Source organism: Rousettus aegyptiacus, unplaced genomic scaffold (assembly GCF_014176215.1).
Source record: "Rousettus aegyptiacus isolate mRouAeg1 unplaced genomic scaffold, mRouAeg1.p scaffold_m13_p_1, whole genome shotgun sequence".
NCBI classification, from domain to species: domain Eukaryota; kingdom Metazoa; phylum Chordata; class Mammalia; order Chiroptera; family Pteropodidae; genus Rousettus; species Rousettus aegyptiacus.
Window position 1 is genome coordinate 99,635,761 of NW_023416284.1, and position 19,598 is coordinate 99,655,358.

Sequence of the window (19,598 nt, forward strand, 5' to 3'; positions counted from 1 at the left end):
ACACTCCCATCAGCAAAGCACGAGGACCATTTTCTCCACAGACTCGCCGGTGTTGAGTGTTATTTTTTAAATGTTAGTGTTCACATGATGGGCAGGATAACTCATTCTAATTTGTATATCTTAGATTACTAATACATTGGGACATTTTTTTAACATTATTAATCATTAATATTTGTTTTGAGAACTCTTTATGTTGTTTTGACCAGTGTTACTATTTGAATTTAGTAGTTGTTTTAGTTGATTTGTAACTGTGTGCCAAAGCCAGCAACCTTGCTTCTGTCAAGCCAGCAGCCCCGCTTCTGTCAATTGCTGGAAATAATTTTCCTAATTTGCCATTGAGAGTTGTTTACAACTTTTATTTTATGTACTTAGGTATTTTCCCTTAAAAAGCATAGAATTTCCTAGTGCTCTCTTGTTGGGGCCTTATGAGATCGGAAAGAGGAAGTCTAATCATTATGTTGAGACATGGGTTGGTACATAGACATCCACTGTAGTCTCCTCACCTACCTACGGCTGTGTTCCTTGAGGCCAAAAGCCTGCCTTGTACCAAGATGGTCTGTCATTGTCACCCAGACAGACTCACTCTGATTCTTGTTCATATTGAAAATACGCCAGATTCGAACAGCTTTTGGGAGGGGGCGGTGAATGAAACTTTGAGCAATTGGTAATCTGGGCACTGCTTGGAGGCTCCTGGGCAGTGGTACCCGGTGCAAAGCTCTCAGGTATTGGCAGCCATCCCACAGATCTTTACCTACAAGGGGCACCACCCCCTGAACTGCAGAGCCCCTTGTGGGTGCATCCAGTGACCAGGTGGCTCCAAGGTCTGTCAGGCAGCGGTGGGTAGGATGAAGTTTCAGACCTTAGGGTCTATTCAGAGAGAACCACTATACCCAGATAGCAGAGATTGGGTGAGTGGCAAATCAAACAGGGCATTTTGTAGTTCCATGTGTTCTACATGAGAGGAATGCCAGCAAAAGCCTACACTGGGTAGGAGATGGTTGTGATGGGATGTAGTTCCTAAAACATAAAAAAAAAGTCCAACATAACAATGACAAATACTGGCTGAGAGCCATACACACATAGTACTTAACGTAATACATACCAGGCACTGTTCCAAACGTACTACATTTGTTACCTTATGTATCTACTTTTCACAAACTTATGAGGTAGATACTGTTATTAGCACCATTTTATAGATATAAAAATGGAGGCGCTGAAAGGATAAACAACTTGCCCAAGGTCACACACTTGGTAAGTGGGAGAGTAGCACAGAGTGACCTGTGCAGAGCCAAGTCTAGGATGCAGGTCTTCTTGTATTTGGTAACTGACACTCATTTGACATCAATATCAAACTCTTTAAACCTTCTAGAAACAGAATTGCCCTCAGACAGGTATAAAGTGGTTGCCTTTTCCCTGAGAGGGGCAAAACCTATGGGGTCCGGTGAACGTGGGCTTTTTGCTCAGGACTTTTCTGTGCACAGCTCTGACCTTCTGGCACTGGGCTCTTGAGAGCTGTGTTGGGGCCTGCTTTTGGAACTCATGGTTGAGCCCAGGCCTGGCCCTTTCTGGAAGTCGAACGCTTTGCCCTTGTTTGATGAGAAGCAGGCTGGGTTCCAAAAGCAGTAGGACTTGCTGGGTCAGGGCTTCTGGAAAAGTTGGGTGGAAATTGCCCTGCCATCTTCTTGCTCCTGACCTAATGGCTCAGACCATTTTTAGATGTCAGGAAGTATTACAATATAGTACATTTACCGTGGTGAATAATGGATGAGCCCAGGGAAGGTACTGTACTTTTCCTGGTGAATTATTTATCAGGAGCCTCTAATTTGAGGACTCTCTATTATAAATGGTCTGAATCTGGTATCTGTAGAGCCCCCTCTCCTTTCTTCTCACTTCTCCAGGCCTCCCACCTTCAGGCTAGCTCACTGTTCATGTCTGGTGTTCTAATGGGCAGTCCCATGGTCTGTGGTTGTCTGAGTTTGAAGCTACTGTGGCTTCTAGGGAGGACCTCCTTACTGGAGACATAGAGTCAGACCTTTCGGGGAATCTGGTGCCATTGTGGGACTGGGGCCTGTTCTACAGGCATGGGGAGCCCAGTGTATGTGCACATATATATACTCGTGTTCTATGTCAGCAGTCCCCAACCTTTTCGGCACCAGGGACCAGTGCTCCTATGAGAATCTAACGCCTAATGATTTGTGGTGGAGCTGAGGAGGTGATGCTGGCTCTGGGGAGCGGCTGTAAATACAAGTGAAATTTCGCTCACTCTCCTGCTGCTCACCTCCTGCTGTGCAGCCCGGTTCCTAAGAGGCTACTGACCGTTACCTGTCCGTGGCCTGGGTGTTGGGGACTCCTGTTCTGTGTCATTGTCTTATTTATCTCTTTCTCTGGGTCTCTCCATGATTGCCTCTGTCTCTCAGTTTATGTCTATGTCTCTACCTGTTGATCTCTTACCTTCTTCTATCAGTCAGGGTCTGGGTCTCTTTGTCTCTGCCGCTATCTCTTTCTCTCCTACTCTGTTGATCTCCTTTTGTCTCTCTGTGTCAGTTGTTGGCCTTCCTCTGTCTGTCATGGCCTGTCTTTTTGTCGATTAATGTTTCTCTGTCAGTTATGCAGTCAATCACGCAGTCTCTGTGTGTCAATGCTCCCTCCATCTCCTTTTATCTCATCTTCCGGTCTCCCTCTTGTCTTTTGCCATGGGTGCAATTCCTCTCCCGCCCCTGCCCCAGTGACTTTAGACATCTGTAAGAGGCACTTCTTGCAATGAAGGAACAGCCAAGTCGCAGATTTAAGTGAAGTCAGATCTTGGTGTCTCCCAGGTCTCGACTTAAAGATGGACAGAGTAAGCATGAAATAAACTTACAGGTCTTTGTCTTTTTTTTTTTTTTTTTTGGCTATTCAATTCAGTTATTGCATCAGCCACTCTTAGGGGCTTTTCTTCTTCAGCTCTTTGTGTGTGTGCTTTATATTTCATAACATTTAACTCCCCAAAGTTGATTATCCCTAGGCGTTAAGCATCTGGTGATGAGTTGCAAAGTTTGGGATACTTTCAAAGATAACTTACAAGGAATTGTTTCTGTCTGTTATTCATCAGTTTGCATTTTTTTCATCTGTTGTTATTGATTTGGATATTGAAATACTTATTTGCCATTTTTAGCTACAGTGCTTTTTCTAAACAGCTGATTTTTGAAAAAAAAATGACTCTCTTTTGATCGTTTTCCTTAAAAATAAAGGAACAAATCATTAGTAATACAATTAAGAGATGAAATAAAAGACTAAAATTAGTTTTGCCATATTAGAAAGTTTATGTTTTAAGCAGTGAAATGAGGTTTCTAAGGATCTAGGAAGTGTATGACAGTTTGACTCTAAGCAAGTGGCCTGCCTTCTACTTCCCCCTCTGTCCATTGACCACCCCCCTCACCTAATGACACTGGGCCAGACTCTATTACATCCGAGTAATATTTGAGCAGTAATCATGGTTGCAGTAATTGATGCCCACTAGAAGATATCTACCCCTTCCAGGGCCTCTCCCCCAGCAGCCTAGAGTCCCAGGGGGCACCCTTGCCTCTTTAAGCCAGTGGCTCTTCCTAACCTTCTCCCTCAGCCTGGATTCTTTGTGACCCAGGTTGAGGCCTAAAGCTTAGAGCCTCCCTTTCTAAGACTGTTCCCTGGAGAGAAGGGTTGGTTTCCAGAAGCAGCTGTTGGTCAGACAGGTGGAGAAGAAAAGAATGGAAGGCTGGGATGGCGTGGGGTACTCAATATGAGGAGGGTGTCTAGATCTGACTCCTGGACCCTGCCTCGTTTCTGGCCCCGAGGGGCACAGACAGCCAGGCTATTGAGTGTATTGTCTGATGGGGTCTCCTCCAGGCTGCCAAAGGGGCGTGTTGTCCTCCTGCACATGTGTTAAGCATCGCCACGTGTCACTGGGTGTGCGGCTGCCATAGACTCTGAGTGGCTCGTGCTTTCCACATCACACATAGCAAAGTGATTTCCTCACATTCCCCGCTCTTGTCTGCTCCAGGAAGTGGTTTGCAGAGCACTTCTAAATATAAAAGTATGAGACTGACTTTTTCTCTTATCCCTTTGAAACCAGCCGAAAATCCAGCCTCTTCAGTGACTTTTTGGGTTTGGGGGTAGGAGGAAGGGGAACAGGAGAAGCTGGTATACATGTGCTTGCATGTGTGTTTCACCAGGCTCTGATGATACCCAGATAAGTGGGGGAAGCACACAGTGTGGGGCTAGGAGCTACGATAGAGGCCAGGGTGGGGTGCTGGGGGTGCACAGAGAGGAGGAGGGAGACTCAAAGACTGATTTTCATACTGTGGATGGCTATGTTCAGCCACATTCTTGTTTAAAAAGGTTTATTTGCCTCTCTCCTCCCCAAACCCAGTAGTATGTTCATCTTTTGGGGAGAGCAGCAGGATGTAGGAGATGGCCACAGGGATCTTCAAAACAGTGCTAAATGGAAAAAAGTAAGAAGGGGAGGGAGAGACTATTTACGTAAGTTAAAAATACCTGCAGGCGAAACATCTTACCAGAGCATATACAAAGAAAAGGATTTACGTAAAACATGATAAAATGGTTGTAGGGGAAATGTGGATAAAAGGGAATCGTGAAAGAAATGAAAAGCAGCCAGCACGGAAAGTCTTAGGAGCCAGACTGATCCAGGGGCAGTTCCTGACCCTGCCATTTACTGGGGTAGCCCTGACTCCAGTTTCCTCCTCTGTAAAATGAGCCTGACCCGTGTAAGGATTCTTTGGAGTAGAAATCACATGCCCATGCACAGGGCTGCCAAGAAGTGGACAGTCAGAGGAGCTAAGGCAGCCCGTCCAGTGGACCTTTTTGCAGGGACAGAACTGTTCTGTATCTGCACTGTTCAGTTCAGAGTTGCTAGCTGCATAGGGCTCCTGAGCACTTGAAACATGGCCAGTGTGTTGGAGGAAATGAATTTTCAATTTCGTTTCGTTTTAATTAGGGTACATTTAAATAGCCCCATGTGGCTAGTGTCTGCAGCGTTGGACAGAGCAGGTCTAAGGGGGAGGACTTTCCTGACTGAGAGCAGTGGAGGCCACTCCACCTAAAAGACAGGGAATCATATTCTCCCTCCCATAAAGAATTTAAGGTAAACTGCTGTGGCCACTCTGGTTAGGTCTGGAGTCTGTGCTAACGGCCCTTTCGGCTTCCCAGAGATGAGTAAAAAGAGCTCAGAAAATGAACTCTCACAGAGTTTTCTGGGTCTCTCCTGAAAATTAATAAACTAAGGCTTGGTCCAGCCAGTAGTGAACCAACGTAGTGGCCACAGGCTGTCATTTAGTTTGCCCCCTGCCTCCGCAGGAAAGGACCATGGGAAGCTCACTCCTGGGCTCAGTCTACCGCCATTCTCGCTGTGGTCTCCCAGAGAGAGCCCTTACCACCGCACCTGGGAGTCAGACCTGGTTGGGGCCTGGGTCTGGGCACCCCACTAATGGGGCTGAGAATGGATCAATCCCAAGGCAGAGAGAGTGCACAGAGCATATGGTTCCCCCTGGCCTCTCACCCTACCCCCACGTCACCAGGCCATTGGACTCCTCAGGGATCACCTTAACCAAGGACATTTTTAAACTGGGGCCACAGTTCCCTAGAACTTCTGGGGTTTTTTACTTCCCTGAAAAATAGTCAGACTTTCCTGTGTCTATACTAAATGTGTATTTCATTTGAAAATTATAGGGTCCTGGAAAAGAATCCCTAAAATCAATTTCAGGGTGAGGAAACCAAGACCCAGAGAGGAGAATTAAATTGGCCAAGATTGGACAAAGAATGTAGGACAGGATTTCAGGTCAGATGGACTCTTAAGTGACTTCATCTACCCCCAAAATGTTTGCGGGTACTTACTGTGTGGCTTTGGTACTCTGAGGAACACAGCCATATCATATCGGACACGAATGTCTGTCCTTTCCTCCAGCTTACATCCTAGCTTGGGGGGATGTAACTCTCAGTCATAGCACAGGCAGAAATAGTTGGGGTGTCACAGGCAGTGAGCTGTCAGTGCAAATATGTGGTCAGTGCAAGGTGGGATCTCCTGGGGAGGCAGGATGCAGACTGAGCCAGAAGAATGGGAGTAGCTTGTCAAAGTGATGCTGGGCCCCTGCCTTCCACCCCCAGCTGCCTCCAGCCAGCACAGCTGCCATTTATAGCATCACTTTTAATCCCCCCGGGACTGGCCTCTACAGTTGCCTCATGGGCTCTAGGGGCTGGCCGAGCAGCTTGGGGGTGGGGAGGAGACTCTGGGGAATGAGTCCTTTGTTTCTGTAACTGCCTCTGAGGATCATTGCTGTGAACCCACTGTTAGGTCTTGGTGACTGGCCAGTTGCATCCTCCCATTTCTCTAATTTTACAGATACTAAAACTGCCTGGGGGCGGGCAGGGGTGGTGGGATTGGCCAGGGTCACTTGATTTTTTTAGCGATTGTATTAAGACTGGAACCCATGTCTCTCTGTATGTACCTTCTGCCTGATCACACTACATCATTCTGGCTGGATTTTAAATTCATAGATGCTTCCTCGAAGAGGTTGCTCCATTTGAAGGGCTCCTACAGCCCTAGCAGAAGATCGGCCAGTTCCAGGGTCAGATGGTGTGGCTGCTGGCTGGGGAGCATCTTAAACCACATCTCCAGCTGGCATATGTGCCTTCCTGGCCCCAGATGCCACATCATGCTGGACGTAAGGACCTGCTCCCACCATTAGGGGTTGATCTTCCCCTCCAGGGCCTCCTAGGAGTGAGCAGGGCGGGTCTGAGTTGTGGTTTACATCTAAGGTAGAAGAGCTAGCCTGCTAGTTTGTTTCTACCCTAATCCCTGGTGATTTTGCTCTGTTCCTCTAATCCAGATGTGGGAACCTCTCCAGATATTTACAGTTAAATCCCAGGACAGGAAAACTCAGCTGGGCCCCTGGCTCTGCTCCCTCCTGTGCTGCTTAGAGCCAGGGCGGTGATTGCTTGTGGAGGGCTGTGGGGCTCCTGTCAGCATACCTGGGGCCTTTAGTAGGTACTGGGAAGATAGAAGCGGGGCAGAACTTTGTGCTCTGCCTCTGGGTCTGAGTCAGCTGTGGTCAATCAGCCACGCTCTGAACTCTGATATTCTGGCCTTATCATCAGTCCTGGTTGCTGATGCCTAAGCCATGGGTGGTGTACTGGTGGTAGTGGGGAGGGACGTTCCAGATGTCCAGATTCACCAATCCCATTCAGCATTTTGTGTTTCTGCCAACCTGGGCAAACGGGGTTGGCGGGGGGATGGAGGGTAAAATTGAGCTTGTTGTTCATCCAAGTAACTTGTTCCTACGGCAGTTGTGATTTATTCCTTCAAAAAATTCCAAATGTCTATGGGCCACAGGCCTTTAGAGTGGCTCCAGAGCAGCTGGAAGTGTGCCAGTGAAGTCCCTGAAGGCCAAAGGTCTGTGGTACAGAGCATTGGTCCCCTGGGGAAGGAAAGAGGGCCCAGGACATATTCTCTTTCCTGGAGCATTTGCACTTCTTGGCTTGAGGGCCGTGTCTCCAGGCCTGTGTCCTGATTCTGTCTCCCCAGACAGGGCACAGGAAATTGCCCAGCCTAAGGAATCTGTGTGCCCCAACTGGAGCCACCTAGGCCTGGGGTCTCAGGGTTACCCAGGAGTTAAGATGTTCTGAACCTACAGGGCCTGGGGACCTGCACCCAGGACTGAATCTTTGCTGTGGAAGTCAGTCACCTTTCTGTGGCTGGCTGGCTGGCCTTGGGTGTGGGAGAGGTCACAGTCACTCACTTGGTCACACATAACCTACAAAATGCCCATACTGGGGCCAACCAGGGTCAACTTAGTATCTCAGCCTGGTCCTAAGGTATCTGTCTGTTCAAAGGATGAGTCTTCTTTTGGAGCGGCAGAGAAGGTAGTTAAAATCAAGTTTGGCAGGTTCTGGGGCCTGTCCAGTGTCCTGAGGGTGTTTTCCCTAGGACTGGCCCCCAAAAGATGGGTAGTTGAGTGGCCCAGATGGATACTTGGAATGAAGCAGCTGAAATTACTTCAGAACAGAAAAACTTCCTGTCGCTCTCTGCTCTCTATAAAATCATGTTTATACATATGTGTGTACGCACATGCACACGTATTCACACATGGGTCGACTGGGCCTGGAGCCCAGAGAGCAACAAGGAGGGCGGGCATGAGACCAGATGCTAGCTGGGGGGTGGGGAGCGGGAGTTGGGCTGCTGCCCACAGAGCCCTTTCTCAGGGGGCTGGGGCCAGGACTCAGGCAGAGTGAGTGTCTGCATATAGATGGCTGTTGGGGAGCTGAAGAAACAGCTTGGGAAATGTCCTTATTGGGTATTTGCCGCTCCAGCTTTGTTGAGGTCAGTGCCACGTGTGGGCAGATGGCTCTGCCTTCCTGTCATTGGGGAGGGACTTCTTGAGCCCACTTTGCCCAGCAGGGCAGCTCCCTACCTTCCGTGTGCTTCATGCTGTTCTCTGGGCCTTGAATATGTGGACTCACTTAGCCTCACACAGCCTGAGTGGTAGGGGTGGGGTCCCTGTTTCGTGGCAAGAGAAAGTGTACAGAGGCCAGGCGAGGTTGGCATTGCTGGGGAGTAGCCAGCCTGTTGGGCAGCGTCAAAGCTGCTGCACTGAGCGGGCTGCCTAAGGGGGCACATCGGCCGTGTAGTCCATGAGGCTTGCGTGTAAAAGGCATGGTTCATGGTGTGGCCAGACCGTGAAAGAGGGGGCAGCTTTGGGAAGCCCAGGACAGTGTGCCACCAGAGAAGGTCTTCCCTAGAGCACAGCCCTAGGGGCATCTGCAAGTCAGAGATAGTACAGGGCCAGAAACGTGCTGGTGAATGTCCTACCTTGAGGCAGTTACCCCCTCAGTCTCCCAAAGCCTCCCGCCACTCTGTCACTGCTGTCCCCCACTTTTTGTCGTCGTACCAGCCAAAGCTGCGACGGAGTTCCTCATGTCCCAGTGCTGCCATTTCTGGAGTCTGGAGTTTCTGCCAGGGGCTCCTCAGTCTGCCTCTGAGTGTCTTGCCTGTTCCTCCCCTATACAAAACAACAGACTGACCTCTTCTGCAAACTATGCAGGTGGCCACATTGGACACACCTCACACTGTCCTCTCAGAAAATGTGGGTGCCACGGCACTGGGCCTGCCTCCTGTGTGAGGAGCCTCATGGCCTAGCTACAGGCTCAGAGCAGGCGCTGAGGGCTTGGAGAAGGCCTGGTGGCTGCTCTCCCTGCCTTTGTAACATCTAAAGTCTGCCTCAGCCAAGCACTAACCAGGACCTGCTGTGAGCTGACGTCAGGACAGAGGGCCCCGCAGGGCTGGCTTTGATGTTTCCCAGGCCTATGCGGGGGCGCAGGGGGCTCTGAGTGGCAGTCTGGGAATGCAGCATCTCTCACCACAGCCACGGGGCAGCCCCAGGCCCCGGAGGGGATGCTGGAGGCTTAGCTGGGTCCCCTCTGAGTCATGCCATCTCTTTTTCTAGCTCAGGTTTCTGTGGCCCGTGGTCTGTGGTTCCTACAGCCCCACAGCCTCTATCCCACCCCCCATTTGATTATTCCCCCTTAATCTTCTCTGCTGTGGTAGCTGCGTCCCATCCAGGTTCTGGGAGTGGTCCTGGGCCTTGCAAAGGGGAGCTTTCTAATGTTCTTAAAATGTGAATCCTTGGGCAGGAAGGGTACCCATGGTAATAATAACAGTAGCAGCTGTTTACCAAGTTAGCTCTGTCCGTGGTATTTCTGCCCAAGGTCAGACACACCAAGTGTGACGGTCAGGATTTGAGCCAGACCTGTCTGATTCCAAACCTTATCTAACGTTCCTCTGCGTGGGCGAGACTCCTGGCTCCCCACTGTGTCTGGAGAAACTGAGTGGGGAAGTGGGGGTTCGCCTACACTTTGAGGCAGGTAATCTCTCTTTGGCCTTTGATGAACCTCCTGGAGTTCTGGGTTTATGGTTCCAAGATTTTGGTGAGTCACATTCATAGAGGCCTGCTGGGGCCTCAGCTCGGGGCTACCCTACCCTTTTGTGTCATGAGAGGTAGTCGGAAAGGAAGGGTTCCAGATGCCTCCATGTTCACCAGCTCTTCCCTCACACTTCCTTTGAGGTTACCTCAGTTCAGCCACTGGTTGCTGAGTGCCTTTGTGTACCTAGCTCTGTCTGCATGAGGTGTGTTTACCTCTACCTTTCCATGGGGAGTGAGACCCATTATAGGATCCTATACTTCCAGGGCTGGTTTTGAGTTCCTGAGCGGGGCTGGGAAAAGCATGGGGCTATTGTTGGTCCTCGCTCTATCACAGATTAGTCGGTTGATCTTGGGCAAATCCCATCATCTCTCTGGACCTCAGTTTACCCACTTGTACTACAAAGGGATCGTACGAAGTTGCCTAGCAGGGCTGGTGCCACACTTCTCTGTGGTGTTTGGGAGTGAGTGGGAGTGTTTGGGTTGTCAGGGTGACTAGGGGTGCTTAGCAGTGTCCAAGGGACCAATTGGTTAACTTGCACAGTGGCTGGGATAGCCCAGCATGGTGAATTGTCCTGTCTAGTGAGCTAACAGTAAGTACCACACTGTAACGAGGGTGCTCTGAGCCCATCTCTAGCTCTGTGTGTCTTGTGCACTGGTCTCTCTGAGGATGTTGGGGAAAGACCAACACCAGGGGCAGCACCTCATCTGGACCCAGTCCTGGAGGGTCCTGAGATGGGTTTCCAGTGGTTTGGGAGGGAATGGACAGGATTTGTAGGCCTCTTATTTCCACCCTTGCTGGGCCCAGTTTGGCCAGAGGTGCAGAGCCTGCTGCTTCATGCACCTGCCCCAGGTGGCCCATTTCTTCTTCCTGGAGAGGCAGCATTTCCCTTTCTGTGTTGTCAGCCACCCCTGACAGGCTGGTCTTCCCGGCCCAGCAGCGCTGGGTCTCTGCAGGGCATACACGTGGGCCAGGAACAAAGCCCAGCGTGTTATTCCTACCGCCGTAACCATGCCACCTGCCCGGCCCTGCCCTCCGCCTCCCCAGCCCGTCTGCTGCTCAGCACAGGCTTTTCACTCTTCCTTTCATTCTTGCTGGCTGTGGTTCCACGTTGGGTTGCAGGTCCCCTCTTCTCTGGTGTGCCCTGCTTCCCCGCCCCCGCCCCCCGCCCGCCCGGTCCTGGCCAGAGAGCTGATCTGTAGCAATGCAGGAGAATATTGGCTTCTTCTTAATGGGGTGGGTTCTCTCAAAGAAGACCCTGGGGAACACCGGGCTGCAGAGTGTCTGTGGGTGGGATTGAAAACATTCTCCCTGATCCATGAAACCTCAGCGAATGTGTGTGTGCCAGTAATCCTGAGATGCTCTTTGGATCATGATTTAATTTTTGCTCCGTGTCCCGGAGTCTGAAGATGGTGGTGGAGGTTGCCTCCTAATGTCCCTTGCTTCTTCTCAGCCCCGCATCAAGACCTCTTATGGTCTGGTCCCGCAGGTCCAAGGCCCTCTTCCTCCTGTGTGCCACCAGTGCCGCCCACTGATCTCAACCCTTTTGGCTCCTCTCTCTTCTTTGCTCTAGAGGCACTGACTGCCCACACAGTTCATTGAGCATGAGTTTAACCACGGCCTGTATAATTGTCCTCTGTCCTTCTCCAGACCGGCATCCTGTGGAGCACCCAGCACAGTTTAAAAGTTTCTCCATGTACACTTGGCAATTGTGGTCTCATGGTCCTTTTCACCTGTGCTTATCAGATGTCTCCTGTGCATGCAGCCCCTTTTCATCTCTCGTGCAGAGGGTGATGGATGACCTGTGTTAGGACAGTGGCCGCAGCTCTTCCTGACCCTGCCTCTCCCATATCCCCATCTGCAGGTGTCCAGGCAGCTATCATCTTCATCAAGGAGCCGTCATCCCAGGATGCACTTCAGGGGCGCAGGGCTCTGCTCCGCTGTGAGGTGGAGGCCTCAGGCCCGGTACATGTGTACTGGCTGCTGGATGGGGCCCCTGTCCAGGATACCGAGCGGCGTTTCGCCCAGGGCAGCAGCCTGAGCTTCACAGCTGTAGACCGGCTGCAGGACTCCGGGGCCTTCCAGTGCGTGGCTCGGAATGAGGCTACCGGCGAGGAGGCCCACAGTGCCAATGCTTCCTTCAACATCAAATGTGAGACCTGGGGCGTGCCTGCTGCCACACCTCAACTCCCGAGCCCTGCGAGACCTCTCCTTTCCCTCAGCTTTTCCCATTTCCAGCTGAATGGGGCAGAATGCAGTACGGTCAGCTCTTTCTGCTGAGTAGATAAGAGGAGGTTAAAAGTTTTAATTTTTCCAAATTTTTATTTTCTTCACTTCTTAGATCATTTATCTATCTGCTGGACACTTTTGCAAATGGCAAGAGAAGTGAGGCACCATAGCCAGGTGTCAGGCTTGACTTGCCAGAGACCAGGCAGACAGTTGGTCTCTGGTGGCCTCTCTGTAGCCCTGGGCTCAGCCTCACAGAGCTTCCCTGTTCTGTCCCTTGGCTCAGAGCCCCCAGGTTCCATTGTTTCCTGCTTGTCCTCCTTCCCCTTTGCCCTCCCACTCTTGCTCTGCCCCCCAGTCTGCAACTGTGGCCTCTGCTACAGGGATTGAGACTGGTCCTGTGGTCCTGAAGCATCCAGCCTTGGAAGCCGAGATCCAGCCACAGACCCAGATCACTCTGCGTTGTCACATTGATGGGCACCCTCGGTAAGGAGCCAGTTTTGAGGGTGGGGATGGAGAGGGTTATTCTAGACGGGGATGGAGAGGGTTATTCTAGACGGGCAAGGAGTATCTCCCCACATCCTGGACTCAATTCAAATGTACTTCATTCTGTAATCACCCTTGCCCCTTTGCTGCCTCAGGATAGCCCTGGCTACCTGAGGGGCAACATTGTTGCGGAGTATTCCTGGATTCTGGGAGCTGAGAGCTCTAGGATCTCAACCTCATTCTGCTTCCAAATTGCTATGTGCCCTTGTACAAGTCACTTCCTCTCCCCAGGCCTCAGTTTCCCCATTGTAAACCGAAGGATCTAGCCCTGATTCTCTGGTTCTGTATCTTGTCCACCGGCCACCTGAGTACTGCTGCCTCCCTGTTGCTGACCCCCTCGCCCTGCAGGCCCACCTACCAGTGGTTCCGAGATGGGAGCCCCTTCTCCGAGGGTCAGAGCAACCACACGGTCAGCAGCAAGGAGCGCAATCTGACCCTCCGGCCAGCCAGCCCCGATCATAGTGGCATCTACTCCTGCTGTGCCCACAATGCCTTTGGCCAGACCTGTAGCAGCCAGAACTTCACTTTAAGCATTTCTGGTGAGCCTGGGATGGGGATGGATAAGGTGAGGAAGGGTAGGGAGCGGCTTGTCCACTCTGCCTGTTCACATGCCTGTGCTTTCCCTTTCTTAGATGAGAGCTTTGCCAGGGTAGTGCTGGCACCACAGGACGTGATAGTGGCAAGGAATGAGGAGGCCATTTTTCACTGTCAGTTCTCAGCCCAGCCACCCCCAAGCCTGCAGTGGGTCTTTGAGGATGAGACTCCCATCACTAACCGCAGCCGGTAAGGCATCTAGCAGGGGACCTTCAAGTATGGTGGTACAGGTTGTGTATGGCACAGTGCATTCTCTAAAAGCTAATGCACATATCGTATCATAGACATCATAGATTTGTGCATGTATTACTTCAGCTTTCCAGCAGATGGTAGTAGAATGTCTTGCTGTTACCAAATGGGTCCAATAAAGGAAAGTCTTCAGGAAGGACATGTTTCTCTAGTTTCCACAGAGATACTGATGAGCTAGTGATGGCTCTGCTTCTTTCTCTCTCCCTTCCTGTCTACATGTGTCTTCCGTAATCAGCGGGTAGAGACCCGGGGATGGAAGGACACAGGGGGCCTGGGTGATCATAGTCTGGGTAGGTTGGCAGATACCTTACACCTACATATACACACACACATGTATGTATTTTGGAGGAAGCAAACACTTCTAGAAGGTGCTGAGAGATGCTGGCCCCTTTATAGGGACTTCTGTCCTCATCCGGGCCCTATGAGAGCAGTGGACACCTTTGTGGTGCCAGGTGTGGCTGTGGTTATTGAGGTTGTGGCTCCATAGGCTAGAGACTTGGATCCCATCTGACTTCAGCCTTGATGATATCATCATTAGTTCGTCTGGTGTGGCCAAAGGGCTTCTGACTGCCAGAGCTGGATGCCTTCCTGGCAGGCTTATCTTGATCCCACAGGAAGGTGGCCCGTCAGTCTCTATAGTTGCACGCTGTCGATTACTTGCTGTCTCTCACTTAAACACTGCTGTTTGCCTTACTACTCCAAAAGCCAAGTCTCTTATAGTTGGAACACATGCCCGCACACACACGTGAGCAAATGCACGTGTACACATACATGTGCATACACACTAATGTGGCATGCTGGCTTCCTTCTCTCTCCTTGGTTCCTATATCTCTGACCTTTGTGGGATGAGGTTGGATCACATTCCCCTCTAGAAGGAGGCCTGCGGGCTACTTCTTCCAAATAGCACCCTCTCCCCTCTACAGTTTTCCACACCTCCGCAGAGCCACAGTGTTTGCCAACGGGTCCCTACTGCTGACCCAGGTCCGGCCACGCAATGCCGGAGTCTACCGCTGCATAGGCCAGGGGCAGAGGGGCCCTCCTGTCATCCTGGAGGCCACACTTCACCTGGCAGGTGGGTCCAGGGGTCTGGGGTGCCGAGGTTGGGACTTCCTTCCATGTCGTTGGCATGTAGAAATATAAGTTCCTGTTTCCATTCAGAACAACTTGGAGGGCAGAGGGAGGTCGAGGATGCTGGAGTGTGAAGAGGAGACACTGAGGGTTAAATGGGAGGGTTTGTGCTGGAAAGGGCCAAAGCTTGCTGTGGGAGAACACTGAGTGCCTTGAGACCCACACTAATCGGGCTATTTCCGTCCTGCTCACATCCCTGCAGAGATTGAAGACATGCCACCATTTGAGCCACGGGTTTTCACAGCTGGCAACGAAGAGCGTGTGGCCTGCCTGCCCCCGCAAGGCTTGCCAGAGCCCAGTGTGTGGTGGGAGCATTCAGGAGTCAGGCTGCCCGCCTATGGCAGAGTCTACCAGAAGGGCCATGAGCTGGTGTTCACCAGTACTGTCGAGGGCGATGCCGGTGTCTACACCTGCCATGCAGCCAACCTGGCTGGTCAGCGGCGACAGAATGTCAACATCACTGTGGCCAGTGAGCACCCTTACCCTGAAGGTTGAGGCGAGGTAGAGGGGTGCCCAGGTCCCAGGGGGTCTTGGTCTCTGAGTGTGATGGACAGAGGCTTCCTTGGTGCTCACTTGAGGCCCTCTCAGCTCTGCGCCCTGTAGGCTTGGAAATCAGTCAGCTGCTGGGAGGTGATGTTGGGGTGGACATTGGAGAGCCAGGCATGGATGTTGGGGTGACAACCCTCACAGAAAAATGATCCTCTGGCTGCAGAGGAGGAAGCAATGGACTAGAATCTAGAGACCCAGGTCCCACTCTCTCCCCAGCGCACAGAACAATGATGGGTAGCAAGTCACCTGCCTTGCTGGGGCTTGGTCTTATCCATAAAATGGGGCTAATAACCCACTACTTACTGTACAAGATGATTGGAAAGATGAATGAACTAGAAAAAAAAAAAAGATTTTCTTTTGGGGGAAGGTGACAGTGAACAAACTTATAAGTGATTATTATTTTATTTGTTATACTTTCTAGATTTCTACAATGAATAAAGGAGTAAAAATTATAGTAAATGAATAGAGTGAAAGTGCATATGATATACCCTGTATACCCTTGCTACAGGCATTGGGATTTATTTACTTTTTTCTTTACACCATACCTGTTCTAAACCTTTATGGTAGTTTTTAAAAATTTATTTTAATTATTTTTTTTCTTTTATGGTAGTTTAAAAGGATATATAAGACAAACCCTATATGCATACACACAGTTTTGCAACCTGCTTCTTCCATTTACTTCTCCATATTTTCAAGTGGATAAATTTCAAAAATGCAAAAAGATTTTTAACATGGAAGGGCTTTGAAAATTTGAAGTTCCTATTAAGATACTGAAACATCGGAGACCTGCTCACTTGTACTCAGATACCTGGTTCAGGGCGGGAGCTGCAGCACACAGGTACTGTGTGCTCAGGATACTTCCCCGGCAACATGCAGGCAAATGCAAGCAGCCAGTTAGCCTTTCTCCATTCCAGTCTGTGGGTTACGTGTTTTGTTGGGGGGTGCTTTAAAAAATTGCAGAATCTGGGACTCCACTTCAGTCTCTTGGCCTAGACACTCTGAGGATGGGGCCCAGGCAGAGAGTGTTTAACAAGTGCTCCAGGTAATGCTTATGCATGCTGAAGGTGGGGAAGGCTGGCTTTGATCAGTCACGTACTGCCTGAGCCATGCCCTGTGCCCTGCACTGCACTCTGAGAAGGAAGTCTGTGGAGTTAGAGTGAGTGCATGAGGTGTAGAGGGGTAGGGGCCAGAGTTTGGAGGAGGGAGAGTTTTGTGACTATATCCTGTCAACAGATTTATTGAGTGCATTTATTGTGTTAGGCACTGTTCCCAGTCCTGGGAATGCAGCAGTGAACAAAGCAGATAAAAATCCCTCTCCTCGTGGAGCCCATAGTTTAGTAGGACTGACAAAGAAAACAAGAAAAACAGTTGAATGAATGAGTAGATAATTTTAGGTGGCAATAGAGCCATGAAAAAAAATAAAATACAGTAAGTGACAGAGAGAGAGACACGAGGGCCTGAGGAAATTTAGGAAAGACTTCTCTAGAGGGTGGCATTTGAGCTGATGCCTAAATTAAGGAGGGAGCCATGTTGGTAGATGCTGAGACAGAAATGGGCTTGTATGTTGGAGGGACAGCAGTAGCCCGTGTGGCTTGAGTTGAATAAGTGATGATGAGTGTGGTTGAGGTTGTCTGAGAGATGGAGACTAGATCACATGGGGCCATGTAAGAATATAGGAAGGACTTTGGCTTTTATTCTAAGTCTGTTAGTTATCTATTGCTGCATGACAGTCGACTCCAAAATGTAATGACTTGAAACAATAGTCATTGTTTCGCTTATGATTCTGTGGTGAAGATTCAACCAGGACGTTTCATCAGCTCCATGTGCTGTTGACTGGGCTTTTGCATATTTGTAATCAGCTGATAGGTCAGCTGGTGGCTGGCTGTTCCCTGTTGGCCTCATTTCACATGTCTGGCAGTTCATATCACCCAGATATCTTAGTTCTCTACCACATGGCTGCTCCAGCAGGCTAGCTCAAGCTTCCTCACATGGAAGCTGGATTCAGAGTATGAAAGTGGAAGCTGCAAGGCTTCTTTCTCAAGGCACGGATTGGGAGTTGCACAGTGTCACCTCTATTGTTGGACAAGGCAAGCCACTCAGATTCCAGGCAGTAGAGAAACAAAATCCACCTCTTGACGGGAAAGTGGTAACATCACGTTACAGAAAGAAGGAAGGAATGGGAGAACAGTTTACAATCGTCTTCATAAACAGTCTACCGCACTGAGTCTAAAGATGGGAAGTCCTTACAGGCTTTTGAGTTGGAGAGTAACATTCTGAAAAGATCATTCTGGCTGTTCTGAATAGACTAGACTGTTAGAGGCAAGAGTCAAAACAGGGAAACCAGTTAGTAGATGACTGTAATCATCTAGGGGAGAGGATGAAAGGCTTCTAGCAGAGGGGTAGCAGTGGAGGCGAGAGGTGGTCAAATTCAGGGTGTGTATTTTAGAGTTAAGGTAGATAGTGTTTGTATAGAATGAATGTAATGATGGGGAATATAGAGTGTCGAGAGAGAAGTCAAGACTATATTTTTGACTTCCGCAATTGCAGGGTAGTGGCAGTATTTACTGAGATGGGAAAACTGAGATGAGCAGGTTTTAGGGGAAATCAGGTATCCTCTTTTACACATCTAAACTTCGAGATGCCTGTTAGATAGCCAGGTAGGGATGCCAGTAGGGAGTGAGAGCTGCAAGTCCAAAGCTCATGGGGGAAGTCAGGAGTCAGGGTCTAGGTTTGAGAATTATCCACTCATGGTGTTGAAGGCCATGGGCCAGATGAGGTCATTCAGGGAATGAGGATGGCTAAAACAGAACAGAGATCTGAGGCCTGAATGTTATGGTATAATAAAAAGAACAAGGGTTTTGGAGTCATGCAGACCAGAATTTTCAGTCATCTTTCTCATGTGTTAGCAAATCACCATTACATCTCTGAACCCCTGTCTTCTTAGCTGTAAAATCAGTATAGGAATACATACCTTGGGATTTTTTGTGACCTTTAACTCAGTGTTATTCAAAAAGTGTTGGCACCATAGGCCTTCATTAAGGGGTAATTGCTGCAGTTAGCACCTAAGCAGACGAAGGTTTCTGCACTCAGGACCTAGTTGGGTATTAGAAGTTCTTGGGATTGGAGCCTTTGGTTTCACAGACATGTTAATCTCTCTTCACTGTTTCCTCTCCTCCAGCTGTGCCCATGTGGCTGAAGAAGCCCGAAGATAGCCAGCTGGAGGAAGGCAAGCCAGGCTACTTGCACTGTCTGACCCAGGCCACACCGAAACCCACAGTTATCTGGTATAGAAACCAGATGCTCATCTCGGAGGTAAGAGAGAGCATTATTGCAGGTGGCAGGTTCCGCTGGTCCCCTTCATAGTGGTCTTTTCTGAGGCTGTCCCAGGATGATGTTGGTGGGAGTTCATACTGAGACCTCTCATGGTCATATCGTGTGTGCTGCAGGACTCGCGATTTGAGGTCTCCAAGAATGGGACCTTGCGCATCAACAGCGTGGAGGTGTATGATGGGACCTGGTACCGCTGTGTGAGCAGCACCCCAGCCGGCAGCATTGAGGCCCAAGCCCGTGTGCAAGTGCTTGGTGAGCTGGCATGCGGGGGGAGAGCACCTTGCCTCATGGGCAGGAGAGTGAATGGGGAAGGAGCAGCAGGGTTCACGGTCTTCAGGCTTGTCCCCAGCCTATTTAGCTGCCTCAGTTCCTCTTTTCCACCCACCCATCCTCCCTCTACTGAAACAGAAAAACTCAAGTTCACACCACCACCCCGGCCACAGCAATGCATGGAGTTTGACAAGGAGGCCACGGTGCCCTGCTCAGCCACAGGCCGAGAAAAGCCCACTATTAAGTGGATACGAGCAGGTGGGTATCATGTAGGCTTGGGGAGGAGGATAGGCAAGGCCATCCACTGGTCAGATGCATGGATATGTAAAAACCAGCTGAGTGCCCTGCACCATGCCAGGAACTATGGGGAAAGGCTAAAAATATAGGGTCAATTTATATATAGTCCAGTTAGGAAGAAAAAAGTCAGACATAAAAGAGGTCAGATTATAGCATTAGGCAATGTATAAGATGATTCAAGACAACTAGTGATTGGATTGGGCCAGATAGTGCTCTAATGTCTTTCCTTCTCCCTTTTCAAATAGTCATCTTTCCCACATAAAAGTAACCTGAGCATCTCTTAGAAAATTTTGGGAGAAAAAGAATAATCCTACCATCCATCATTTCTGGGTGTGTGCCCTTTGCTTTTCCTATGCATATCTTTTTGTTTTTATAAAGCGATTTCGCTTACTGTAGTTAATGTACATTTTCATTTCACTTATTAAACTTACGTAAGTCATGCTTACTATAAAAAAAGAACA

General features: G+C 49.7%; 1 protein-coding gene across 1 annotated transcript in view; it reads left to right on the forward strand.

Annotated features, from left to right (window-relative positions):
• PTK7 (protein tyrosine kinase 7 (inactive)) overlaps positions 1 to 19,598 on the forward strand; it is a 57,185-nt gene that overhangs the window by 20,991 nt on the left and 16,596 nt on the right. Inside the window, exons 2-10 of the mRNA XM_016128729.2 lie at positions 11,813 to 12,100; positions 12,558 to 12,660; positions 13,069 to 13,259; positions 13,353 to 13,503; positions 14,487 to 14,635; positions 14,894 to 15,160; positions 18,419 to 18,552; positions 18,687 to 18,822; positions 18,979 to 19,098. Of these exons, the coding sequence (XP_015984215.2) occupies positions 11,813 to 12,100; positions 12,558 to 12,660; positions 13,069 to 13,259; positions 13,353 to 13,503; positions 14,487 to 14,635; positions 14,894 to 15,160; positions 18,419 to 18,552; positions 18,687 to 18,822; positions 18,979 to 19,098 (1,539 nt within the window). The remainder of the gene's footprint in view (positions 1 to 11,812; positions 12,101 to 12,557; positions 12,661 to 13,068; positions 13,260 to 13,352; positions 13,504 to 14,486; positions 14,636 to 14,893; positions 15,161 to 18,418; positions 18,553 to 18,686; positions 18,823 to 18,978; positions 19,099 to 19,598) is intronic.